The sequence below is a fragment of the Phyllopteryx taeniolatus genome, chromosome 7, assembly GCF_024500385.1.
Source record: "Phyllopteryx taeniolatus isolate TA_2022b chromosome 7, UOR_Ptae_1.2, whole genome shotgun sequence".
NCBI lineage: Eukaryota > Metazoa > Chordata > Actinopteri > Syngnathiformes > Syngnathidae > Phyllopteryx > Phyllopteryx taeniolatus.
The window spans coordinates 9,078,255-9,105,717 of record NC_084508.1 but is presented as its reverse complement, the minus strand read 5'-3'; the positions used below and the strand labels follow the sequence as shown (position 1 = coordinate 9,105,717).

At 41.1% G+C, this 27,463-nt stretch overlaps 2 protein-coding genes across 9 annotated transcripts in view; both read left to right on the top strand.

Moving 5' to 3' along the window:
* The window catches only part of suco (SUN domain containing ossification factor), a 44,630-nt gene extending 29,875 nt beyond the window's left edge, over positions 1-14,755 (top strand). For 3 of the 5 annotated variants that reach the window (XM_061779192.1, XM_061779195.1, XM_061779196.1), the window contains 12 exons: positions 605-625; positions 1,068-1,123; positions 1,611-1,702; positions 1,814-1,879; positions 2,599-2,682; positions 4,725-4,815; positions 6,038-7,270; positions 7,941-8,028; positions 8,110-8,214; positions 10,791-11,049; positions 11,279-11,334; positions 12,531-14,755. In XM_061779192.1, the coding sequence (XP_061635176.1) occupies positions 605-625; positions 1,068-1,123; positions 1,611-1,702; positions 1,814-1,879; positions 2,599-2,682; positions 4,725-4,815; positions 6,038-7,270; positions 7,941-8,028; positions 8,110-8,214; positions 10,791-11,049; positions 11,279-11,334; positions 12,531-13,097 (2,718 nt within the window). In that variant the 3' untranslated portion in view covers positions 13,098-14,755. The remainder of the gene's footprint in view (positions 1-604; positions 626-1,067; positions 1,124-1,610; positions 1,703-1,813; positions 1,880-2,598; positions 2,683-4,724; positions 4,816-6,037; positions 7,271-7,940; positions 8,029-8,109; positions 8,215-10,790; positions 11,050-11,278; positions 11,335-12,530) is intronic. The other 2 variants (XM_061779193.1, XM_061779194.1) reach the window with 2 other exon arrangements.
* Positions 14,756-16,016: 1,261 nt separating this feature from the next.
* On the top strand, positions 16,017-26,777 carry mysm1 (Myb-like, SWIRM and MPN domains 1). Of its 4 annotated transcripts, XM_061779997.1 has the most exons (19): positions 16,017-16,125; positions 18,188-18,251; positions 18,336-18,406; positions 18,516-18,590; positions 19,096-19,171; positions 19,273-19,371; positions 20,149-20,651; positions 20,733-20,863; positions 20,980-21,083; positions 22,029-22,106; positions 22,192-22,262; positions 22,374-22,428; positions 22,549-22,599; positions 23,556-23,630; positions 23,726-23,914; positions 23,984-24,116; positions 25,435-25,540; positions 26,073-26,130; positions 26,234-26,777. In XM_061779997.1, exons 1-19 carry the CDS (start codon positions 16,070-16,072, stop codon positions 26,513-26,515), a joined length of 2,277 nt encoding a protein of 758 aa, XP_061635981.1. In that variant the 5' UTR covers positions 16,017-16,069; the 3' UTR covers positions 26,516-26,777. The 4 variants fall into 4 exon arrangements, 3 of the variants coding, with proteins under 3 accessions (XP_061635981.1, XP_061635982.1, XP_061635983.1); XR_009789449.1 differs by lacking the exon at positions 26,234-26,777 and having other exon boundaries at positions 23,674-23,914; XM_061779998.1 differs by lacking the exon at positions 25,435-25,540.
* The last annotated feature ends 686 nt before the right edge of the window (positions 26,778-27,463 follow it).

The window sequence follows — 27,463 nt, the reverse complement described above, 5'->3', positions numbered from 1 at the left end:
CCCGCTTTCCTCCCCCATCCCAAAAACATGCATGGTAGGTTGATTGAAGACTCTAAATTGCCCTTAGGTGTGAATGTGTGCGCGAATGGTTGTTTGTTTCTATGTGCCCTGCGATTGGCTGGCGACCAGTTCAGGGTGTACCCCGCCTCTCGCCCGAAGATTGCTGGGATAGGCTCCAGCACCCCCGCGACCCTAGTGAGGATAAGCGGAACGGAAGCTAAACGAATGAATGTATATCATTATCACACCCCCAAATTGCCAAGCTTTTTTTTTTGCAGTGTATAATGTTAAAATGTCATTAATATTGGTTTGTAGTTGCAGGACTGCTTGCATCGCTGTAAAAATCTCTACAGTATAGAACGTCTTTCGCTGACATTTCTCATCTTTTCTGACTTGGTCCTGCTGCCCGTCCGTCTATTCTTAAACGCTTGTTAGAACAATCTCTATCAGCATCATGTGGAACCATCTGGAATAATAAATAGATCAACCTTTTGTGTGTGTGTGTGTGTGTGTTTCTCTAAACTTTATAGAAAATGCTTGCAACTCCTTTGATTGAACTCATTTTCTTGTTTTATTTCTCCTGCCTTCCGTCCTGCGGTCTCAGATGTTCATCAAGTACATTAAGGTTAGCATTCTTCTCTGTCTGTCACAGGCCGTTCACATGTCTTTAACTGTCGTAATACGTGTCTTTTAACAGGTGAGTTGTTGGGTGGGAGAAACACTTGTCACAAATGCATGTGAATACTAACACCCACATTGACCATACTGCATCTGTTTCACTTTAGTAATTTGAGGGTGTAATAAATGGGGCTCACATACACTACTCAATAAAAGCTCGAGATAGTCGTCTTTCGGGTGAAATTTCAGTATGAAGCTAAAATGCACTATAACCTTGATTGATGGCTTTATATAAACCTTTGAATGCATATGTCCAACTGTTCAATGTTTCAAGTCATTTTAAGGTCATCCTGAAATTTCACTCGAAAGCCCAATACCTCGAGCTTTTTGGTGTCAGGATTGTTGCTAAATCATGCCTGACTTTTTCCCCCTTGTACGTCCTTTTGCAGGTTGAGCTGCTTTCCCACTTTGGTTCCGAACACTTCTGTCCCCTCAGTCTCTTCAGGTAAGACATATTGCTTTTGCTGGTATTTATGGATCTATGTACATTTCTATCAATACCACCAGATTTCTGTGTAGTTTGTCCGGAGGGCACGCTAATTGCTACGTTCACCTACAAGGCGAAATGGTTATCGTGGTAGGCGTACGTGACTGTTATGTTCCACAGATTGTCTCAGTGTTGACCTAAAAAGAGCAATGAGGTTATATTTTCACTTGCTCTTGACTCCTTTGGCATTAAATAACATTTTTTAAGTTTTATCTACAGTTGAACCAAAATTTGATGACACTGTATTTGTTGAATCTTTAAGATGACACAAGAAAGTGGCACGACTGCTAAAAAGGAGTTAAAATTGTCCAACATAAACGATGCGTACGATCAAGAAAATGTCAACTATTTTGCATGAACGCAATGTCTTGCAGTCTTTTGTCACTTGATCGTCGTTCCCAGTCAGTTTTGTGGAGGTCACAGAGTGTGTGTTTGTTTTGCGTAGGGTGTTTGGTACCAGCATGGTGGAGGAGTATGAGGAGATAGCCGATTCCCAGTACCCTTCTGAAAGGCTGGACTACCTGGATGAAGATTGCGGTAAGCATCAAGGAACACACAAGGTTGTGAGATGTACCTAAAACGTGTTCACTGACCACATGGTTTTAGCCTGTTGTTAGTGGAGTTATTAATGTGCGTTTGTCTCCTCAGACTATCCGCCCGGCTATCAACCATCAGAAGACAAGGCGTCTAAAAACCTGCTCGGCTCCGCAACAAGTATGTACACACAAATGAAAGTAATACGCTGTATTAAAAATAGCGCATATAGGGATGATTCTCAAAGTGTGGTACGCGGGCTCCCCCTGGTTGTCCGTGGGGGGAATACTGAATTGTTCAAACTGCATAATGTTACAGTGGCTTACACTTTTTTTTTTTTCTTTTAAATGCAGCACAGTACATTTCCTGGGTTCATTTGTATTGAACTTTTAAGTACCGTAAAATGCTTGTGCATTTTTAAAAAATTATTAATAAAATTTTTTTTTTTGGGGAGAAATTTTTTTGAAATTTTTTTTAAGTGGTACTTGGTTTAAAACTAAAGGTTTGAGAACTACTGTCATATGGGATTTAAACTGAATAAACATTTGAGGTGGCGCAGTAATATTTTCATCTGGACCAACAGGGAGTTATGTTAGGTGACTCTAGGCGGCCTGAAGCTGTCGAAATAACCTTTGCAAAATATCTAGACCTTTTTTTTTTTGTAACTGACCATTTCCTGCCATGTTCTAAAAAGAACTGTGCCTTCCACAGTAAAATAATACCCAGGCTTTAGCTGCTATGAATATAAAGGGAAGAATGTTCACCATCAGCCCCTGACCTCAACCCTATTGAGAACATGGGGAGCAATAACTAATTGTAGGGGGAAAAAAGTGCTAAATTAATTCAACAAATATTACAGGACTCTTGATAAAATGTCAACATTGTGTGTTCACTTTCAGATGCCATCCTCAACATGGTCAACAACATTGCTGCCAACGTGCTGGGCGGTAAACCTGAGCTCGAGGACCAAGCAGGGGCAGAAGGTATGCGTGTTGTTCTTTTTACATCCCGTCTTGGGTCCTCCACTTCCTTTTTGACTGCTTTGCTGACAGCGCTAATCTGTGCATCTAACAAAACGCAATGGAGTTCTGCGTACCTTTTGGCTCTGATGGTGGGAGCATTGCACCTGTGGGGAATATTTGTCTCTGCATTACAGCTTTTCAGCTAGTATAGTGTGCCAGCTGCTTGAAAGTGGCTCTGGATCTCCACCCCATGTAGCTGATCATGTCATGGGCTGTTAAACTGTGTGTGTGTGTGTGGGGGTGGGGGGTTATTCTGCAAATTAGCACCGAAACAGTGGGATGAGTGTGTAGAAGACACACAGATTTTCAGACGTAAAACATTTACTTGGTTGTTTAAATTTACACTGGATGGGTGAGCAGGCATTCCAGAGCCCCAACTATTGGTAAGCAAGCAGTAAAAAATTTTTTTTTTTACATACGTCCCCTTTTAAATTTGAACCCTTAGTTTTTTGTTTTTGTTGTTTTTTTTTAACTTAAACTTAATTTAAGTTATTTTTATCATAGTTATAATTTTAATTAGAAATGCAGTCAATAACCTAAAATGCTTGATCATGAAATATATTTTTTAGAAGACATCTAGAATAAGTACAACAAATGAGGCAATTTTAGTCCATTATGCTTAATATGATAAACATACATCATCATTCTCCTAATTCTATGACATTACTCAATTTATTCATGATGCAGTTTATTTATCATTGCCTTTCTTTTCTGATTGGCTGGGAGGAATCACATGGTTTTCATGCCATATTGGTTAACACATGGTTCCGTAATGGAAAGCATGTGATAATATAGTCATGCATACAATATTATTCTTGGAGACTAACGCTTGCATGCATGTAAGCAGTTTGGTGGGGTTTAAAGTGATTCCATTAACAAAGCCCACCTAAATGGATGAGGCCTTGGCTTGTCTGAGTGACCCAATGACAATGCATATTGAAACATCAAGTGACTTAGCCATGATTCAGTACACCCGCATTTGTCCTTTTTCCATTGATGTGGTATTGAATGAATGGAACGGATCATTAAGGAAATGACAAAAGCGGCAGAAGGCAGATGGGAACAGATTGACTGAATGATGCTTTATTACATACAGAGTAGATGTCTTCCAAAGGGATGCACAACCGCAACAACTTGTTTGGATTAACACTTCCTAAAACTGTTAGGTCAGCAGCTCGGTTCACAAAAAAATGATCACCACTAAGGCTGCAGCAAAATTAGGAATTGTACCATTTGGAGCTTGCAAAGACCGAATGTAAACTCTGTTGGCGCCTCCGCTGTTGTGTAACACCATTTTGGCATGTATGAAACACTCCAGGTCAAATGCCACGTTTTTATGATGTAAAGAAAAAAGAAAAGCATCAACTTTCAACCTTCAATGTGACCTATATCCTGTACAACAAGAAAATGAGAGCAAGAAAAATCATTAGAAAACTTTCAATCTTCAATGTGACTTATAACCTGTAATTGTGCTCAGTCCCATTTGACATGAGTTTGAATGCATCCTCAGTTATTGTGCAGTCACAATATCTCAGTTGTGGATTTTTACTTCCTTTGCCAAAAATATATATGATTTTGTTTTTTTTCCCCAATTGAGTTGCACGGGTTATGTCACATTGTGGGGAAAGTTTCGAAATGTTCTATCTCGGTCTCTTTATATCACACAAATGCCCCATGCATTTGAATAGGGGTGTGTAGACTTGTTATATCCACCGTGTGTGTAAATACCCAACATTTCTTGTTAAATGAGTAACTCGCTGTCTCTGTTGCTGCTGGCTCTTTAGTCCTTGTGTATGCGCGTGTGGAGGCAGGATCAGGTCTAACTGGATCAGACCGGTTCTGACTATTTCCCGGCTACCCCAAACGAGTTTGTGAGCCAAACTGCCAGGAAAGGGGACTATGTCCAACCTGCGTCCTACAGCCACATGCGCCATAAAGAGTGGAGCCATTAGCTCCAGCGTTACTTTAACAACGGTCTTATAACGCTGTTTGCCCAATCCCAGGTAACGGAACAGAAGAAGTGTCGACCAACAAGGAGGAGAGCGTGGAGGTTGCGCTTGCGACGGCAGTGAAAAGCCCTCAAGACTCCACTGTGTAAGGCTCTTTACACACCATAAAGCAGGAGTGGAAAAAGTATGGCACACAAGGTCCACTGCGATCTTTTATCCGGCCCATCAAACTTTTTTTTTTTAACCCTACAGACATTAAAACTTGGTTAGTTTTTGGCCACCTAGTTAAAATTTGAGATTGAGTGTGAATTTTATTAAACTTTGAAAACAATCTAAAAAATATATACAGTGGTACCTTGACTTACAAGTGCCCCAACTTGACTTTTCCAAGTTACGAGCTGTTGCTTTTTTTTTTTTTTTTTAAATGTATTTTTATTTTTATAAGACCATTACAATAGTCAAAGTCTACTTGGGATAAAAGCATGGATGAGCTTCTCCTGTTCTGCTTGACACATGCAAGCCTTCACTCTGGATATGTTCTTCAGATGGTAGACGGCAGTTTTAGTAATTGATTTGATATGACTGTTGAAAGTCATGTCGGAATCTATCAGAACACCAAGATTTCGGACTTGGTCTTTGGTTTTTAAAGAGAGTGACTCCAGGTATTTACTAACCGCAATCCTCTTTTCTTTATTGCCAAAAACAATTATCTCTGTTTTGTTGTGGTTTAAATGAAGAAAATTTTGGCTCATCCAGATATTTATCGGTTTTAGACAGTGACACAACACCTCAATTGAACTGCAGTCATCTGGAGAAACTGCTAGATATAACTCTGCATATCTATGATTGTCAAAATTAAAGTTCTGAAGAATTTGACCCAAGGGTAGCATATACAGGCTGAACAGGAGGGGTCCAAGAACTGACCCTTTAGGGACCAAATAGGTCATTGCCATACGATGAGATTGAACACTTCCAATGGTTACAAAAGAACTCCTTTCCTCCAGGTAGGACCTGAACCATTTACGGACCGTTGCATTTAGTCCTACTCACGTTTCCAACCTATTCAGCAGTATATTATAATCTAGCGTATCAAAAGCTGCACTGAGGTCCAACAAGACCAGAATTGACACTTTTCCCGAGTCAGTATTCAACCTTATATCAGTTAGCACTTTGATAAGAGCAGATTCTGTACTGTGATGAGATTTTTAAAAATCTATTTAAGTTTAAAGAAATTGCTGAGTTGATTCAAAATAACTTTCTGAACAATCTTGGCTACAAGAATAAATTGAGTTATGACCTTGATCATGGAACAAATTGACCTCATACGCCAAGGGACCAATTTACAAGTTTCACTTTCCTTCCTTCAGTGAGAAACCTGTTGAGCCAGAAGAGCATACGGCTCCCGAGGATGCCGGTGTTTCTCCCACATCTGCCTCCTCCCTCGAGCCCCAGACGGACAGACAGATTGTTACTCTGGTGGAAGAGGAAGATGACGAAGAGCCCCAACAGTCCACAGTCACACTGTTGGAGGAGGAGGAAGAGGAGGAGGCAGTGGATAGGGAGAGTTTGGCGTACTGTCCTTTCTTGTCGCTGTCGTCGCTGTCGTGCTTGGCCACGCTACCTGAGCTACTCAGCCGCTGGTGCTCCGCCGTGTTGGCCGAGGAGCGACTCCGCAAACTTCACACCCAGACATGCCCCGTTGGTAACACCCCCACCCTCACACCTCCACATATCCCCATCCCCGCACCCACACCTTCACAGGAAGCCCTTCCCCTCACTGAAAAAGCCTCAGAGCCCGAGGCGCCTCTCACGGGCCAAAATGACGATCAGCCTTTGGGCGAGGTCCCTGTCACGCCACATGTGGACCCCCACGCGCACACTACGCTATCTGACTTCCAGCTGGAGCCCAGCAGGACGTCCACCCTAGACCCGGACAGCTTTTCGGACATCCACGGTTCCCTGACTCCCACCCACCAGGACATGCTGCTGCCTCCCATCAAGGACGCCGCTCTAAACCCCGTCCCCACTCCGCTTCTCCAGGCCGCCCCAGTACCCGAAACGCAGCGGTTGAGTGCCACCCCACCTGCATTGTCGGTGAGCCCCTTGCTACAGCTTCCCACACCGGAGTCAGACGCTCCGGATGCTGCCCTCCCCACCCCTAAGGAACAGGACCTTCCGACTGTGTCACGCCCCGAAGACCTCATCCCCCCTCCCACGGAGCAGCTGACAGTTCTCCCCTTAACGGACCCTGACGCAGTTGGCAACCTGCAGAAAAACACCCCGCAAAAACCCAACACCCCTCTAGAAGACCATGGGGACCCTCTGGTGGGTGAACCTCACCGGGCGATGGACACGGCGGATGACGACCTATTAAACGGCAACACGCACCGGGCAGCTACTGATTTCTATGCCGAGCTGCAGAACGCCGGGGACTACAACGGCGGCCCTGCAGGCGGCGGCGGCACAGCAGGCGCCAATGGCGCGGCAGTGCACGGCTCCAGCCAGAAGGAGAGTGTCTTCATGCGGCTCAACAACAGGATCAAAGCCCTGGAGATGAACATGAGTCTGTCTGGCAGATACCTGGAGGAGCTTAGCCAGAGGTACAGCCATTTGTGTGTGTGTGTGTGTGTTTGGGACTATTAATGTTAAGCAGTGTACACGTATACACATTTTTAACATCTGAGACGATTTTTAAAATGTGAGAAGAGGAAATGGAAAACATTTGTGTGTCCTAACTGCTCTTATAGCGTGCAGACTAGAACCCACCCGATAAATTGGCGGGCCAATTATAACAACAACTCAACATTGATCAATATTTAACCGATGTATTAACTTTTTGCTGTGGGGAAATTCTGTCACGCTGCTCCTTGCTCTACTCACACACACACTTGCCTCGAAGATAAGAATACTATATATCCATGGTTAGATTTGAATTTGTAAAATTGAACACGACACTGCAGTGTCTCATGACAACAACGTCCGTGCGCATCAAAAGGAGAGCATTCTATTTAATATTTTTTTTGACGCAGGTTTTAGGGAGCCTCTCACAGCAATTTAATGTCATGTACGTTGCATCTGTGTGGGGGGAAAAAAAAAAACCCACATTTTCCTTGGCTCTATTGCCAAGTGCTTTTTCATGTGGGGTTCATTTGGGTATCAGGAATGTGGTTCTTGACCTGCTCGTTGTCTGTTGTGAATTGGTGCTATAGAAATAAAACTGACTCGTTGCGATAACCAACGCCACACATTTAACTTTTCCATGCTGCTTAGATACCGCAAACAGATGGAGGAGATGCAGAGGGCGTTCAACAAGACTGTCGTCAAACTGCAGAACACCTCGCGCATCGCTGAAGAGCAGGTGGGTGGACACGGACTGGGCCACGGTGTTGAAGCGCAGTTGCTATTAAATTATATGACTCCGCTTTGCTTAAATCCTCAGGACCAGAAGCAGCAGGACTCAATCCAGGTTCTGCAGAGTCAACTGGACAACGTCACCAAACTGATGCTCAATCTCACCGCTACTCTCGGACAGCTTCAGAAAGAGGTAAAAACTCAGGAGTGTTTTGCTAGAATTTTGTTACATATGTACGAATAACTTGGAAGTCTTACTGCAGTTTGAATGTGGGCCGAATACCCTCAAACATTAAAGGCAACGTTTTTTTTTTTCTTTCACATTTTAAAACAGTTCCTAGGTTACTTAACATGTCTGTGACATGCCTTTGTCAAATACTCAAAGGAACGAGAATTATATAACACTTTACACAAAGTAAGGTGTAACTGTAAAACTTTTTTTCTCAATAATGTACAACTTTTTTGTTGACATTTTTTTTTCTCACTAAAACACAATTTTTCTCTTAAATATTTTAAGTGTACATGACTCCGCCCAAGTACACAACTCCCCCCGCCCCCAATATAGGACTTATACCTAAAAATAACCCCCCCCCCCCCAAGAAAAAATATGCTTACAAATACTGGAAAATTTGAGACATCTGTTCTTGAAAATACCAGCATGACATTTTTTTTTTTTTTTGCAAAAATTTACAACTTTTTGGGTCTAAAATATTTTCATTTTCCCCCCAATATGATTTTATTTCTTTCAAATATACATTTTAATTGAAACTATATGCCTGTTCTCAAAAAATCCGTCTTTTTTTGAAAATACACATTTGTACTCAAATATGACTTTTATCCTCAATCATATTTTTTTTCGTAGATATAAAAAATACTCAACTTGGGTTTCTTAAAATATACACATACACATTTCCCCCCCTCATTTAATCAACTTTTCCACAAAAACATACTCAAATACTTTTTTTGTTGAAGACGTGCCCTTTTTTTCTGGAAAGTAAAATTTTTATTCGTATTACATTTTATATAAAAAAAAACTGAAAATATATATTTTTTTCACTTCAACACACAACCAGTTTGCTCAATAATAAACAGTTTTATTCTTTTAAATACAGAACTTTTTCTCAAATATACAACTGTCATAAAAATATTTTAAAATAAAAATATATATATAAAATCACTTTTTGGAACGACTTTTTTTTCTAAAACAGAGATCTTCCACTCTTTTTCTTTTGACATTTTTACTCAAATACATATATATATATTTATATTTTATAGCTTTTTTCTTTTAAATGCAGAACCTTTTTCTGAAATGTACCACTGAAAAGTGTTTTTCCCCCTGAAAATTACTTTTTTCCCCATAAAAGACTTTTTCCTCTAAAATTTCCATTTTTAAGTCAACTATATTCAAAAATACTAAGCTTTTGTTTTTCTCAAATATAACGCTTCTTTCTTTAAAAACAGAACTTTTTTTTTTTCCATCCATTTTTCTACCGCTTATCCGAGGTCGGAAGGCGTGTCGGTGGCATTGAGGAGGTTTTCAAAGTTTTCTCCCCACCGACTCACAATGTCCTGAGTGGAGGTCAGCGGCGCCCCATCCCCACTATACACAGTGTTGATGGTGCACTGCTTCCCCCTCCTGAGACGCTGGACGGTGGACCAGAATTTCCTCGAAGCCGTCTGGAAGTCTTTCTCCTTGGCCTCACCGAACTCCTCCCATGCCCGATATTTTATTTTTATTTTTTTTTGCTTTGGCGACCACCAAAGCTGCATTCCGCTTGGCCAGCCGGTACCCATCAGCTGCCTCAGGAGTCCCAAAGGCCAAAAAGGCCCGATAGGACTCCTTCTTCAGCTTGACTGCATCCCTCACCGTCTGTGTCCACTTTCGGAGGAAGGCTATCTTCTCGTCCACCGAGGTGAACCCCAACGTACAGGCGCCGACCCAGAGGGCAAGAAGTATACCCACACCTGCTCGGCGGCTCTCACCGTGGGCAACTCCAGAGTGGAAGAGAGTCCAACCCCTCTCGAGAGGACTGGTACCAGAGCCCAAGCTGTGTGTAGAGGAGAGTCCTACTATATCTAGTCGGCACTTCTCGACCTCACATAGCAGCTCGGGCTCATTCCCTGCCAGAGAGGTGACATTCCACGTCCCTAGAGCCAGCTTCTGTAGCCGGGGATCGGATCGCCAAGGTCCCCGCCTTCGGCCGGCGCCCAGCTCGCGCTGCACCCGACCCCTATGGCCATTCCCGCAGGTGGTGAGCCCATGGGAAGGGGGACCCACGTTACCCTTTCGGGCTGTGCCCAGCCGGGCCCCAAGGGTGCAGACCCGGCCGCCAGGCGCTCTCCTTCGAGCCCCACCTCCAGGCCTGGCTCCAGAGGGGGGCTCCGGTGACCCGCGCCCGGGCAAGGGAAACCTCGATCCACTTATATTTTTCATCATAGGAGTCCCTTAGCTGTGCTTTGTCTGGTCCCGCACCTAGGACCTGTTTGCCATGGGTGACCCTACCAGGGGCGTGAAGCCCCAGACAACTTAGCTCCTAGGATCATTGGGACATCCCGTGACCCTTGTGAGGATAAGCGGCTCAGAAAATGGATGGATGGATCATTGGGACACACAAACCCCTCCACCACGATAAGGTGACGGCTTCCAGGAGGGGATAACTTTTTCTTTTTTTTTCCAAATATTACTTCCCTTAAAAATGAAACCCTTTTTTTCTTGAAAATGTATGACTTCATGTGGCAGCAACTTCTTGAACATGCGCTCCTGCACAGGTATCCGACCGTCAGAGCTACCTGGCGGTCTCTCTGGTGCTGTGCGTGTCCCTGGGCCTGCTCGTGTGCCTGCAGTGCTGCCGCAACTCCTGCGCTACCCCCAGGGCGGATGCCGCCTCCGCCGCAGTCGCGCTGCCCAAGAGCAACCACTACCCCAGCCCCAAGAGGTGCTTCTCCTCCTACGACGACTTGAGCCTGAAGCGCAGGGTGATGTGTCCGCTTGTGCGTTCAAAGTCCTTCCACCTGTCTTCTACAGAAGGTAAACATGAAATGAATCAAATCTGATGCCCTTGAGGCTCAAAGCTGTCAGCGGCAGCTTGTGTGCATATGCAGGCTTGAGGGCCGTAAGAATAGAGTGCAAAGCTTTGGCGGCTCATGGTAGACATTTGCCAGCTGCGCTCTAATAAAAAAAATCTCAAGTGAAGCATACTTGTTTTATGACTCTATGTGGTTTTCCTGTTATTCACTCGCCTGTGTCTTTTCCCCAGTAGGTCCAGATGACTTGTACATTGTAGAGCCTCTAAGATTTTCTCCAGAGAAAAAGGTAGTGTTTCTCTTACTACAGTCATCTGTTTGACCATGTCACAATGACAAATGGAAATAAGACATCTTTTATGCTCTCTTATAATAGGGTTCAATAATAAGGTACAACTATGCCATGTGCTAGGAGTGCTAAAACCACAATGAAAAAGGGAAAAAAAAAAAAAAAACTTTTTTTTTCTTAAAATGATACTTCAATCTTGAAATATTATTTTTCTAAAAAATATAGCTATTTGCTCACATTTACATCCTTTTCACGGAAATTTAAAACGGATTTTTGAGAAACTGTTCGACCTTTTTCAAATGTAAAACTTTTTCTTTTTACAAAATACACAATTCTAAGCTGTATGCCTTTGTTCTCTAATGGGACCTTTTTTCTCTCAACTGTGATCTTATGTTCTTGAAATAAAAAAAAAATGTTTGGCAATGTTTTTCAACAATTGTCAAATATGTATTACAAGCATGAAAACGTGACTTTATTTCCCTAAAATGAATTTTTTCCAAGTAGACATTTTTTTTTTAGAAAATACTTTTCTTTTTTTCAAAAGAATGTACTGTATTGCTTTTTTTTCCCCCAAAGTGCCCGTAGGTGTGAATGTGAGTGGGAATGGTTGTTTGTTTGTATGTGCCCTGCGATTGGCTGGCAACAAGTTCAGGGTGTACCCCGCCTCCTGCCCGATGATAGCTGGGATAGGCTCCAGCACGCCCGCGACCCTCGTGAGGAGAAGCGGCTCAGAAAATGGATGGATGGATCTTCCAAACATTTGATCAAAAATAGGCCCTTTTTTTTCCTTCAAATATACTTTTTTATCAGAAATAGTTGTGCCTTGACTTAAAAATTGTGTTTGTTCCATGACCTCACATCTCAAATCATTGCTCCCATTGAAATGTATAGAAATGCCATTAATCCGTTCCAGCCTCACAGAACACACCTTTATGGAGTGTGTTTTTTAATAATTGATATTTTTAAATAATTTTTTTCTGTGGCCTTCTGTTAGCAACAAAAAAATTGACTGACTCATCTCTCGAAAAACTCGTCGATTTGCCACTGTATGGAAATTTTTCTCAAAAATACTTTTATTCCTTAAATATAAATTAGTTTTTCTTAAACGTTTGTTCTTGAAAATAACTTTTGTTATATACTTTGTAACCCCCCAAAAAATCATTACTTAAACGTTCCCTACTCTTCTCTTTTCACAGAAAAAACGCTGTAAAACAAAACCTTTGGACACAGTGGAAACCGTGATGCCGTCGGCCCCTTTAGCTCCCCTCACCAACGGTGACATCAAGTGCAACGGCTTCCACCCATGCCTTCCCCCTCCGCTCCCCGTCCTTCCACTTTCCCCTCACCTCCCGCCACCGCTCCCTCCTCCTCCTCCTCCTCCTCCTCCCCCCACACCATCTCCTGCTGAGGAAGCCCCACCGTTACCCCCGTACTCCTCAAGGGAGTCCCCCTCAGAGACCAGCAGCACCAGCTCGTCCACCCACTCCGAGGAGTCGTTCGCCGGGCGACTGCCGCCTCCCTCGCCCGTTTTCTCCTGCGCCGAGCTGCCCCCGGCAGCGCCCCTTCGGCCCGCTCGGCCGCCGCCCGGCCCCCCCGCCAAGTCCCGGCAGGAGAGGCGCTCCGGCAAGCGGCGGAAGTTACGGCAGACCGAGCTGGCGGAGGGGCGCGTGGCCTCGCTACCCGGCCTGCGGCAGCTCATGAAGCGCAGCAAGGAGCTCGGCGTGGGCACAATCAGGGTGACGGCAGTCAGCGGACAAGTCTGAAACGCTTCATCCCAAAGAAACCCCATTTCCCCACATTCACGCCCGTCAAAAGACCTTTTAAATGGTTACGTGCCTTGATGACCCCTTTTAATCGGTGTTCAAAACACACAAATGTTTGCGAGGACAAGTCCATGTGAATCGTGCATCCACAAAGTATTCAAAGCATGTGTCATAGTGAGAGAACTGAGTTACAAAATACATATTTTATTCTTCTTTGTTTTGGGTGTGTGTGTGTGTGTGTGTCTGTCCTCTCATCCTTTATGGCTTGCCATTATGACTCCCGGGACCACCATCTTTGTTTAATTGATTCCTTCCCAGCTCTTGTTAGTTTATTCCCTCAGCAGCCTGATGAAGAAAACGCTAACTTTCTAATTTCCTGACTCACCTTTTAAACACTAAGTGCAGCAGCAGCAGCATCATACACGTGACTTTTTCTGCAAAAGCTTTTCACTTTTTTGAAAAAATATAGAAATTCATTATTGTAAGTAAAGTGTAAGTAAAAAAAAAAAAAAAAAAAAAGTGAAACAAATCCTATGGGCAAAAACTGATTTGTACAACTTTTCCTAGAAAATGTTTTTCTTTTCAACAATGTACGGCTCTTTCTTGAAAATGTACGACTATTTTCTCGACAATACATTTTTTCCCCCTTAAATTTTTCTCAAATATAATTTCTCATACATGTGACTGTCTTTCCTGTTACTGAGCCAACCTGGCTGAAAGCCCGAAAGAGTAGTTTTATTTATCTATTTATTTATTTTTGCACACTGGCAGGCCAGTCTCAGTAGTAGAAATAAGAACGAGAGCCAAGCAATACTTGTACATGCAAATACACTCACGGGTACTGACGCAGAGCGCATAACTCTCTTATTTCACATTATTATTATGAATGAATGAAATGGCTTGATCACTGCTGCTGCTGCTTTCTGATCGGTGGAAGACTGGCTTGCACTAATTATTCACGGCTTTTTTTTTTTGTCTGCTGTGTGCGATGGCGTCCTGTCTATTTGCTCATCTTTAAAGGATTTTCTTCATGCATTTTAAAGTGTTTTCTGATAGGCTCTGAGTGGTTTATCTTGACAGAGCCTGGGAGCCCTGACTCACCCCTCTTTTCTTAACCCACTTTTTTTTTTTTCTTTTTTTTTTATTGCACAATTTTCCCAACTGTGAAGGAGTTTAACATTGTATCATATGAGCTTTGTGAGTCTGCATCTTTGTGTGTGTCCTCTTTTTTTCACTCACTGAAAGTTTGCGTGGCTTTTGTTTAAAAGGGAAACACAGGCAAAGATGGTTGTATGGAACACTGTTCATGTCAAGGTATTTGTCTTTTTAAATCCTGTTTTTTTTTGTTTTTGTTTGTGTGTGTGTGCTCGTGAGATTACTTTTTTTCCATCATGTTACAAGAGACTACTTTGATTAAACTTAACAGTGAGACAGTGTGCACTTTTCAATGACTCCTCGTGCCTTGTTTTGTTTTGTTTTTTTACTTTTTGAAGCTTTCATGTTTCTGTCTCCTTCACATTCTCTCTGTGATTCCTCTGAAAAGCTGCACAGTATTTTTTATTTTATTTTATTTTTTGAGCAGGAGTGAGTTACTACAAAAGCTGTAGTGCCATTAGAAACTGTGAATTTCTAAATAAAACCTTTTTTGTTTCAAACAGGCTGCTAGTGGTTATTTGTACTGTGAACCATGAGCCTCACATTTTTTCACGAGAGCAGGGTTACCCAAACTTTTGTCCGCTTTTTAAAAAAAAATAAAAAATTCTCAGCTGAAACTGGTGCCTTAGTGAAGGTGGAGAAAATTATGAACAATTTCAAATAGCAGTCACTATCAGTACAAAATCTTCAGGCTTCTGCTTGAAAGTGGGGGGGGGGGATCTGAAAAAGCTACTTGAACAACTGAAATGTATTTGGGGTTAATTAGAGGTCCTTTAAATGGTGGCCGGTGTGTGCCGACTCCCATTTAACATGAGTGAATGTAATCTGTTAATTCTGAACAAAGCCGCATCCCCAGTGACAGTATAAGAGGGTGTGCACACTTGTGCAACCACCAAGTTGTACAGGTTATAGGTCCCAATGGTGGAAAAGGTTTTGCTTGGTCTTAATTTTGTGGAGACTTTTTACAGCCACTATACATAGGCTCTGAGTGGGAACCAATATCCTGATTCCTAAAGAAAAAATTCTGATAAATATGTAATGAGCATTTTGTTGTTTAAATGTTTTTGGGGCTTTTTTTTCTAAAAGGTACTCAAAGGTTTGAATAATAATTAAATAAATAATTTGGTAACTCATGTTGGGTGATGCATATTTAATTTAATTTATTTTATTCTAATTAGTTTACTAAAGTCACTGTAGATCTCTTAAAATGAATAGATTGTTTTAATGGTTTTGTTATAAAAATATAATTGTTAAAGAAATTACAAGCGTTCTCCGTTTACGACGGAGTTCCGTTCCTACAGCGACGACTTAACCCGAGGTTGTGCGTACCGCGTGGTAGTCCGTCACTAATAGTACATTCATAATTATTGTAATTATTTGTATGAAAAACACTTTTAGCAAATAATATGAAACATTCGATGAAAAACACTACGTACGAAACGTGACGACGCACATTATTCTTACGCTGCAGCACCAACTATTTTTCTTTTGTTGTCGTTCGTAACCTCGAAACGTCGTACACTGCCGGAGTCGATGTAATTCTATAAATTCGTCCTTCCGGCCACACGATGTCGCTCTCAGTTCCGTGCTCTCGTGTTGGCCATTTATGCTAACTCGGTATCTTAAGTTTGACTGAAGCATTTGTACGGGTACGGGTTCAAAATTATTATTTATCATCATAATTATTAAAATTCCGTAATTGAATCACAAAGCCCAAAGTTACCATCAACGTTTCAATGGCGAAGTTCATCCCTCCAACCACTGGGTGTCGCCGTTACTTCCGATCACCTCCTGGCTGTTTACGTTCATCCTTCAAAATGGAGGACGAGGTGGATGTTGACATCGAAGGAGACGAGTTCGATGCTAATATCGGGTAATGTCATTTTTTTTTAATCAACAAAAATTATGACTTTTTACGACCTTGTTATTCCACGCGCTGCCTTGCTCTTTAATTTCCCGACTCCCGGGCAAGTATTTTCCGTTCCACGGGCTAAGCTATAGCTCCGCTTAGCTGTGTTGAGTGTCAGGCTTCTGTCATATCTCTAATGCTCATCTTATGGCAATCGCAATCACTCCCTATCTACTGCATACAGTATATATTGAGTTTGCCCTTTTGTAGTTGTTCCACTGAATAGTGCATATATGACTGAATCGCATATCGTGCCATTACTGTATCCCACTATGCATATTGAAAAGTAGTGACCACCATTGCACCGATACAGAAAAAGCAACACCTCGCAACAAGTATGGAAATAAAGTGCTGTGTTTGTCTTATTAATATTATTGTTTTTGTTTATAATACACTCAATTAAGCCTCTGGACTCTTTGCAGGCCATTTGTGTCAACTTGCTTCCCTTTTTTTGGAACGATTTTGTTGTGTTAATACAAATGCAATGACACTTCCCAAGGGTGGGGATTTTTGTAATTAATTTTTTTTTGTTGTAATTGCCACCTTCACCCCTTTAAATATATAATTTAGTATTTAAATCAAATCGTACCTTTTGGCCAATCGAAAGTTTCTTTTTTTTTTTATTACTGTTGTTTACTGGATTGAATCATGCAATTAAAGGGTTCAATGACTTTCATTTTCAAGACATACAGTTTTTAAGGTTTTCTACCAGATTACATCATTTATCAGTTTTTGGACAAGGGAGAAATTTCATGTACATTGGTGCCTTCGCTACGAGTGACAATTGAACTTACTTCACAATAAGCAGCAACAAGACGTTTGGCAAATGGTGAACATTCATCAAAAGAAGAAGCATCAAGCTGTGTAATGCCACACTCCCAATTTAAGTTTAATGTCAAACTAATCACAAAGCAAAGACAATTACACGTTGTATGTTTAAAAACAACCAAACCACGTTGCCTTAAGAACACCCTGCGCGAGCTTAATGCTAACATATAATGGAATATCACAATGACATGCTAACAGTTAGCATCAATAGTCTCGGTTTTGAACACAAATGGTGGAACAACTCTTGTAGGCAGATAATATAACAATACTCACAGGCATGTGTTCTTTATCTTCTATAAAAAATGGCTTATATTACAGCAACTTACTGAGTGGTTGTAATAGAAGGAGTCTATTGTTATTCGTTTGTGTCTGCATGACTGCACAGTATTATACTGCCTCCTGGTGGCGAAGGCGGGCACACCAGAAGGAGCAGCACACCAAATTGGATTGCAGCATTAAATCATGATGCACGAACTGTTTCATGTTTTACACTCTATTTCCAGCCCCCATAAATGACCAACAAAAACTTTTTTTTTAATGAAACAACTAGCACTCTACATTATTGTACTTTATAAAATAATGTAATTGAATAGAATGGAAAGAACTAAACAGTTTGTGCGTCATGATTTTGTGCGGCTCCGTCTGGTGTGTGCGCCTTAGCCACCAGGGAAAAGTATCAAACATACATACATGTACATGAAGACGGTCGTGACTGCTCAGTAAGCTGCAGTAGCATCATTCGTTTTTTTTTTGCAGAGAATAAAAACTATGCCTGTGAGTTTTATTATATTGTATGTCTACATGTGTTGCCCCACTGTTTGTGTTTAAATATCCTTAAAGGATTATATAACAGGGTGACGTCAATGATAATTACGTTAGCCCGTTTATGGCATTTTGCATCAGGCGTTAACATGAACCTATCGGACTTTCGTCAGACAAAGTTCTGCGGTTTGGTTAAATACACAATGTGATATTTTGTGATCTAGTTTTTCAGTAAACGTAAAACTGAAATTGAAAGTGTGTGTTTCACGTTCTATGTTTAAAAACAGGTTTAAAACTAAAGTACTAAACATTGTCTAAACTTTGTAGGTGGTGCAAGTTGAGGTAACACCTTCTAGGGATTTGGGAGTACGGAATGAGTGAATGATTCCTCTGGCGATTCCTAACACAGCCAATGTATTTTTTTTTTCGATTACAGCGAGCAAGATGCAAGAGGTTTAGTTCAGGAGCAGTCTGCGTGGAAAAGCAATGCCGGAATCCTGGTAAACACGGAGCTAATAACGGAGCTGTGGTCTTCACATGAATTCATGTGTTTATGTTGCCTGTATGTTGTGTTTACGGTTTAGCCCTGGGAGCTGGACACCTCCATCAGCAATGAAAACCGGGAGGCCATCCACAGGATGCTTCTGGAGGAGCAGTATCTTTTTTGTCCCCACGGCTGTGAACGGACGATGCCTGTCTGTGCTTCATCCGTTAGCTTTTGTAACAATTATTGGATGACTTTTGTGGACCTAAACCAATTCTAGATACTACCTGAAAGGCCAGGCGATTCCCAACCAAATTTGGCCCAGTGATGTTCACAACAAGCCTAAAGTGAAGAAGTAAGTACATATAGAAACACCTGACTGAAATCAACCATTTTTCATGCACGTGAGCCAGTCCCCATCCTGTCCTCTATACTGCTGGGCCTACGGCGAGGCCGGCTTCCGTTGCCACGATGACTGAGAGCGTACCCTGAACCTTACGACTTGAACAGACCCCCAAGTGTGTGTGTGTGTGTGTGTGTGTGTGTGTGTGTGTGTGGGTGGGGGGGAAGCGAGTGCCCGTACAGACAATAAAAGCGTTTTTAGCTGGTGGACACAGCAGTTTATATACTACACTGTCTGTACGCCCAGTGTAGTCCGATCTTAATCGTCCCCCCAGCCTAGTTGATCACGTAATCAGCGGCCAAACTTGATGTGGGGGGGTTATTATGTAAAGTAGCCCCACGGTTACGTAACAATGAGGCGGAAGTGAAGAAGGGCTCACACAGACACTAAGCAGATAAGCTATGAAACAAATGGTTCTAAAATGCCAAACTTGCTCTACTTTCTTTTACCTGTACAGGTCTCTGGCCAAGACCTCCTCCTCCACCTCATCGCGATGGGCCAAACAGGAGAAGGAGTTGTTTGAAGAGGGGCTGGTATGTTTTGAAAAATGCAAGCATCATCGTCACCATCACCATCATCATCATCATCATGTTGTTAAGAGTACAAGTATATCTGCGGCCGCGTTGGTGTTCAGGCTCAGTTTGGGCGAAGGTGGACAAAGATCGCCAAGTTGGTGGGCAGCCGCAGCGTCCTTCAGGTCAAGAGCTACGCCAGACAGTATTTGAAACACAAGGTGAGTCGCGCTCATCTTACTGGAAATCAGAATCAGAATCAGAATCATCTTTATTTGCCAAGTATGTCCAAAACACACAAGGAATTTGTGTGGAATTCAAGGAATTCAAACAAGGAATCACTGCATCTTACTGGATGAGTAAAAAAGAGCCAAGCTTTAAACTTATATGGATTTGTTTTTTTTACTCAGAAATGTTAGTTAAAATAAATATTCCGTGTTTAGGATTATGTTTTTAACTATATTGCTTTATTTGATTTTATTAAATTTGTGCAAAATTGAGGTCGAAAGATTACTATAACTTTAGTTATCAAATATTTACATGTATTTTTTTCAATGATTATTTTGTTTAATTATTCTTAATTGTAATTATATATATAATTTAAAAACAATTTTTATTTTTTTACAAATATAAGTAAACAATAACGCTAGACAGCCACATAGGACTAGAACCGGAAACCGGAAATGAATTACGTTACCTGAGAACAGGGGGCCTATAAGTTTAAAAGTACATTCATACAATAAATTTGTGTAATATAAAATACGATAACCTTTATTAAGGGAAAATTGCATTGTTTCAGCAGCAATAGTGGATACAGGAAATACAAAAATAGCATGCAAGAGAAGTCTTTCGGCTGCAACTGCGTCCACTATTACAAGGTTGATCGTGAGGCTTTGAGTTGTGTAGTGCCAAACGAACATGAAAACAAGAAGTATAATAACTGGATTCCATCTTATTGTTAAGCTGTTTGCTTAACCAAACACACGCCGCACACACAGGTCAGACTGGACCAGGGCGTGGTGGCTCCCTCTACAGGCGGTGCGCCACCCTCGCCTCAGCCCGGCTCCGCCAACACGGTGCGTATGGAGAAACCGGATGAGGACGAGGACGAGGACGTGGACATCACCGACGACCTCGGCGGCGAGCGTGGGGCCGAGCGTCAAGCCGGCCCTCCGCCCGCCCCTTCGCTCGGCCTCTCGGAGGAGTCCGCTGAGGAACGGGAGGCCGAAGCTGAAGCTTCGACAGCCTCCGAGCAGGCGCAGGCAGAGGAAGAAGAGGAGGATGAAGCTGCAGAGAGTGACAAACCACAGGAAGATCAGGAGGAGCAGGAGGAGGAGGAGGAAGAGGAGGAGGAGCTAAAAGCACCAGAGCAGGAGGTGGAGCTGGACGTGGGAAGCATCAGTGAGGACGAGAAGCAAGCCATCCCGGAGTTCTTCGAGGGCCGGCCTTCCAAGACGCCCGAGAGATACCTGAAGATCCGGAACTACATCCTGGACCAATGGTGAAGCACACGAAAACAAAAATAGCACACGAGGAGGAGGACGTAGAATGCTAACCTTGTAGTGTCGTGGTCGTGTCGCAGGCTGAAGCGCAAGCCCAAGTACCTGAACAAGACGTCGGTGCGGCCCGGCCTGAAGAACTGCGGCGACGTCAACTGCATCGGAAGGATCCACACGTACCTGGAGCTCATCGGTGCCATTAATTTCAACTGCGGTAGGAACCTACAGTATATCAAGCTAGTATTTGTTATTTACTTTGCCTTTATTTATTCTTTACTTATTGTTTATTTAAAATGTATTTCATATTTATTTTGTAATTATTTTTCTTAGAGCAAGCGGTATATAACCGCCCCCGGGCAGCCGACCGCAGCAAGCAGAAGGAGGGCAAAGACGTGCGGGAGGCCTACCAGCTGGCCCAAAGGCTGCAGAATATGGTCAGTTGAGTTGTTCTCTGGTCCACACGGACTGTCAAGACATTATAGGCTCACCTGAAGAACTGCAAAAAAAAAAAAAAAAAAAACTATTGCATCACAAAAATGGTAATCTTACAAGAATTAGTGCATAATAATATGAGGAAAAAAAGTTAATTTACAATGTTATATTTGTCCTATTAATACTTGTTTGAAGATTTTCCAGGAATAAAGTCTTAATATGAGATAAACAGTTTAAAAAAAAAAAGTAGTTCTATATTTACAAGAGTGAAATGGTATTATGAAGAGAAATGTGCTGTATCCAGGAATAAATGGCTATTTTCAGGGATAACGTCTGAATATTATCCATTTTGTGTTTTCATTTTACAAGAATACATTTGTCCTACAAAGAGAAATTTGTGTATATTTTACTGGAAGAAATGCCTCATATTACGGGAAAAAAAACCATCTATTTTATAAGAATATTATGAATATAGTCTTTTTTTCATTTGACAAGAATAATACTTTTTTTGGATAACGGATTCATCATTTAGAGCCATTGTATAAAAATTCAAATTGTCCAAATCCTCTGATTTCAAGCTCTCAACAGTAAACGACAGTTCTTAGATTCCTGTATTCCTTTTTGAAAGCAGAAATAATCTGCAGCAGCCTAAGAAGTGTCCATCAAACTACTAGCCCTTAACATTCAACACTACCCGAGTGTTGAATGGAGCTGCCATTCATTCAATCCTTAAACAATACCAAATAAACGACAACAATCGCTGAATTGACTTGTTATCGGAAAATTTGATTAATCCATGGAATAATCAATCGATAGACTTAATCCATTCTAAAACTATTGGATAATGACAGCCCTAGCTCCAAGTGTGGCCACAGTCTCTATGTTTTATTGTCACTATTCCAGCATTTAAACACCTATGAATTTCCTGGCTGTTTGTTTGCTGGTAGCGGACAAGGAAGCGGCGTGTGAGGGACACGTGGGGAAACTGGTGCGATGCCAAAGACTTGGAGGGACAGACATATGAGGTGTGTACAAACAAACGCGTAACTATATACGCCATTTGATTGTACTAGTAGACATCTTCATCCTTCTTGTTGTTGTTGTTGTTAGCACCTTAGCGCCGAGGAGCTGGCCGTGCGCAGAGAGCGGCCCAAAGCCTGCAAAATGTCCAGGCGCAGAGGGTGAGCGGCATCCGCGCAAACACGGACACACAGGTTTCCAAAACAGCGAGAATTTGAGACACAAGAGTATCTTCATTCTTTCTATATGTGTTACCATGTGACTTGTTTTAGGTCTTTTGATCCCTTCCAGCTCATTCCATGTCGGTGCTTTGGAGAGGAAGTGCAGGTCAGTGACTAGCATTGGCTGTAATCTTATTTGATGAATCATGTTTATAAAGCTGTCATCATCAAGTAGCATTTGCAGCATAGTTTCAAATTATTTTATTTTTTTTCAATCATTCTCCAGGAACCATTCAGAGTCGTCGTGTGTGCTGAGACGCTGCTGATTATGGACATGGTAAGCACACATTCAGACAAACTGCTTGTACAGTGGACCACCACGTTCTCACGCTGTGGCACCTGCAGAGTTATTTTCTTTTCTTTGTTTTTCAATTCAGTGTCGCTGTGGGCACACAGATCTAAGGGGCGTGTTGTATCTACCTATTGTTCATATCTGTAACAGCGATAGTCCAACTACTTTAACCACTTGCCAATATTTGGTTGCTAGCACATCGTTTGCGAACAATCGTTTTTGAGGATTGTAGACAAAAAACAAAACAAAGAAAAGAAACTGGCTTTGTTGTGAAAGTCGTGCTTGCGAAGGAGAAAGGCGACAGCAAAGTTCATATTCATTTACAGTAAATTTTCACTGTATTGAATTATTTAGTTCTTTGAACAGTACATTTTGTATATAACTGATACGTGGTTCATTGTTTGCGCAAATAATATATGTACCTGTGTTGAATTTGAAATACAGTAAACCACGTTTTGTTCTTCCAATTCCAAAGGGTTCTGTGAATGTGCGTATGAAACCTGCGGGGTTCGGTAACCCCAGCAAGGTTAAGAATCGCTGCAGTTGAAGAATAAATGCATATTACGAGACAACAATATTTTTATTACAGGAATAAAGTTGTAATTTTGTAAGGATAACGTACTATTACAAGACTTTTTTTACAGGAATAAACATGTAATGTAATGAGAAAAGTGTGTATATAAGTGTGTAATATTACAAGCATAAACCGTGTCCAATACAAGATCGGTATTTTTCTCAATTTCACAAAATTTCCCTGTAAATTAGAAATGAAATTGTTGAGCATTGTCAGGCCTTTTTTTTAATTTTTTTTTATTATTTTTGTTTTTGCAGCTTTTGCATTAAATGTCTTATGTGTGCATGGGTTCCTAATGAAGTTGCCTGTGATTGGGTATTTTTTATTTTTATTTATTTCTTTTTTTTCTTTTTTTATTGCCGGTCAGCATGCTCACGTGTCTCGCGGCGAGGTGATCGGTCTGCTTGGTGGAACCTTCAATGAGGAGGAAAAAGTGTTAAAGGTGAGTTGTTAAATGGCCACAAGCGCCATGTGTTACTTGACAGACCTGTGTGTGTGTGTGTGTGTGTGTGTGTGTGTTTATGTGTGTGTTCGTAGATCAGTGCAGCGGAGCCGTGCAACAGCGTGAGCACGGGGCTCCAGTGCGAGATGGACCCTCTGTCTCAGACGCAGGCTTGCGACGTGCTCTCCTCTCTGGGCTTCAGCGTGGTGGGCTGGTACCACTCCCACCCATCCTTCCACCCAAACCCGTCTGTGCGGGACATCAACACGCAGGACCAGTTCCAGGTGACGTCAAGCGACAGCGGGTCCACCTATCCTACAGTTCTCGTTTATTAATTCGTGTTTCGTTTGTAGAGTTATTTCTCCCGCGGCGGCGCTCCCTTCATCGGGATGATAGTGAGCCCGTACGACCCGACCAATCCCTCGCCGCATTCCCAAACCACCTGCTTGTTGGTCAAGGAGAGCCAAGAGCCCCCGGCACCGCACAGTATGTTGAAAAGAAAACAAGTTGATGAAAAACCTCTGTACTTTTATGGAAATAGTCTTTGTATTACGATTTAAAAAGCGATGTCTTTACAATAATAAATGTAATAATGTAAGATTTTTATAGGTGCATTTTACGGGAATAAATCCATCATATTTTGAAAAACAAATCTTAGTTTTATTGGAATAAAGTGCTAACATTATTTTTAAAAAATACTACCGTTGTAATATAAGGATTTATTTTCTGTGTTGGTGATAATTTTATTGTAATAAAGTCTTAATATTATTAAAACATACTTTAGATAAATAAATGCTTAATATTACAATGTTTTTTTCCTACATTTCAAAGGACTAATACTTAATTTTGCAAAAAATAAACAGTTTTGCAAGAATAAAATCTAAATATTATGGAGGGGTGGAATAAAATAGTACCAGATACAAATAAAGCATAAGTGCGTTATATTACAAGAAAAACTAAATTTAAAAGACATGAGAAAAAAAGAAAAACAGTCATACTGGTACAATAATATTTTGTATTGTGCGGGAATAACATTTCTAGAAAAAAAATCTTAATTTGATCAGAATAACATCTCAATATCATCTGGTGGGAAAAAAAGCCTTTATTTTTAGTTAATAAAATCCTAATATTATGAAAATGAAATGCATAATATTAAGAGAAATTTTTTTCAAGTAATAATGCATAACATTTGTATTTTTATTTTGCAACAATAATAAGTGAATAGAAATCCTAAATTTACAATAATAAGGTCATATTATTATGATAAAAATGTTTTGGGTACATTTAAAAGGATTAAAGTCTTAATATTGGAGTAAATAAATATTTTCACCATTTTATTGAAATAAAGTCCAAACATTATGAGAAAAACATTCTTCAGAAGCACATTTGTAATAGTATTTTTTTTTTGTTTTCACAGGAATAAATGTAATATTGAAAGGAAAAAAAATCGCAATTGCACAAGGATAACATCTCAATATTATGAGTGAAAAAAACAAAAATTACACATTTTATGAGACAAAAATGGGAATTTTACAAGCGTAAGGGAGATGAGAACAAAATTCTTAATTTTACAAGAAAGTCATACTGTTATAATATTTTGCATTTTACGTGATTAAATAAGTAATGTTAAAAACAATTTAAATTTGTGAGTGTTATTTTAAAAGCATAGATGCATATGCAATACAAGAAGACATCTGTCATTTTAAATTAAAAAAAACATTTATAAGAATAAACTTGTCATATTATGAGTTTTTTTCCCCCTTTTCTTCCAAGAATAAAGTCGACATTTTGTGTTTTCTTCCAGAGGTTCCCTACAAATTTGACTTCCTGCCGTCACAGGACATCCCAGACTGGGATCAGACTTTAAGACGAGCCCTGTGGCTCATCCACAAGTACTCCCAAACACCAGGGTGGGAAACCAAACTCAAAGTCGGCCATTTTGGTTTCAAGCCGCCATTTGGTTTTGGCGCATCTACTCATAAATGAGTGATAAATACTACTTCAAATTAGTGTGAATTGTTTTACCTGTAAAAAATAATTTGTAGCATAATAGCAATTATTTCCTGGAATTGGTTAATCAAAATGTATTTATTCATTTTTATTCATTTATCTCATTGAATATTTGGCAAATGAGTTTACTGTAAAAAATAAAATGATAATATTATTAAAATAAACTATTGTGTGTACACATTTAAAAAATGTTCTTCCAAAAAATAATTGGCTGGTTAATTATAATTTAATTATGAATAATAAAGACACACGATGATGTTAATATTGAAATCAAATATTTTACACAGATTTTAACTTTTGCTTAGTTATTTATTTTTGCCTCATCTGCGAATGGGCTGGCCCATTTTAAAAATCAAATGAGCCACTTGATCACAAAAGTTTGCCCACCCCTGTGCTACAGTATATGGTAACATTTTTCACATTTTCTTCTAGGAGTGTGCACATGGACAGATTTTTCCGGAAGGACTCCCACCTCACCTGTCTGGAAAAGGTAAGGGCGCGCACATCCTTCAGCATCATCACTCTTGAAGGAACAGGATACCAACGTTTTCCCCACTTTCTTCCTGTCCGACGTTCTGCGGTCGGTCGCGCAGATGCTGTCGTCGCTGGCCAGATACCTGGAGCCGCTGCCCGACGAGGAGGGCGAAGCCTTCCTCACTCAGATCCACGCCCTCTTCCTGTCCGACTTCGTCTCCCAGCAGCCGCAGCAGCCTGGTGAAGGCGAGTGCGAGGAGACCAACTCGTCGAGTAACTCGCCCGCACCCGTCAGTTCGGGTGATGTCGACGAGGATTCGGGAGGCGACGAATCGCACTCGAACAGCACCGTGCTGCATCTTGGCTCTGTGCTGTCCACTGGACACAACTATTTACTCTGATCTGAGTCTATGTAGAATGCTACATTTGTACGCATGTACTTTTTTTTTTTACTATTAGCTTTTACTAGCACATTACCGACTTAGCTTTGAATACTACATGCAATATACAGAACACAGATATGAACAGAAGACGAGTTTCATATACGCCAGTGCTGGAGCGTCCCGTCTAAGCGACGTGCCTATGTTGTGGCCATGTTGGTAGGGGCAACATTCCTATCAAAGGCAATGCATGTACATTGAAAATAAATAACTTGCACATTGAGGTATACTTTTTTTGTGTACAACATAGCATGTGCTAGTAATACAGAATATTTACCCATGGAAGGTTATTTCCAGTTCGGAGTTCCCTTGTTGTGATTGTATGGTGTATGTCCAACCGTATGCAGCAGCGCGTTGTGGCATCCTTATGTTGGTTTTCGTGCCCACAAACATGGAATACGCTGACACTTTGCCCCCACTAGCTTTAACGTTTTAGTTGGCACATAACTCAAAGGGGTGTGTTGTACCTACCTGTTGTTCATATCTACAATACAGACACTATGGAAGAAAAGTGTGGTTATTTGTATACAGCGGTACCTTGACTTTCAAGTGACCCAACGTGTGAATTTTTCCCGAAGTTTTTTTTTTTTTAACTTGTGAGCAAAAATTTGACTTACAATTGCTAGATAGTGGCAGTAAACTTTCCAAAATGCAATGTGTGCAGGCTTCAAGCAGATTATTCTATTACCACTCCCAGTTGTTTGTTTTCTGTCCAAAAAAATAATAATGTGTGTGTGTGTGAGAGAGCGTGTAATATACTAACTGCCCTTTGGTGGGCAAGGCGTGCGGAGTGGCACAGTGAGTGCATGAACTCGATGGGTTAAGTCTTTAATACTGTGCATTCTATTTAAATATTATTACTGAAAGTACAAAACTGCAGAGTGCTATTTTTCTTTTAAAAAAAAAACG

Excerpts from the sequence above, each read along its gene's own strand:
- mysm1 (XM_061779997.1), top strand. The coding sequence starts at position 16,070 with ATGGAGGACGAGGTGGATGTTGACATCGAAGGAGACGAGTTCGATGCT. Across the intron at positions 18,591-19,095 it reads AACAAGCCTAAAGTGAAGAA|GTCTCTGGCCAAGACCTCCT; the intron begins GTAAGTACATAT and ends TTACCTGTACAG. Across the intron at positions 20,652-20,732 it reads AACTACATCCTGGACCAATG|GCTGAAGCGCAAGCCCAAGT; the intron begins GTGAAGCACACG and ends GTCGTGTCGCAG.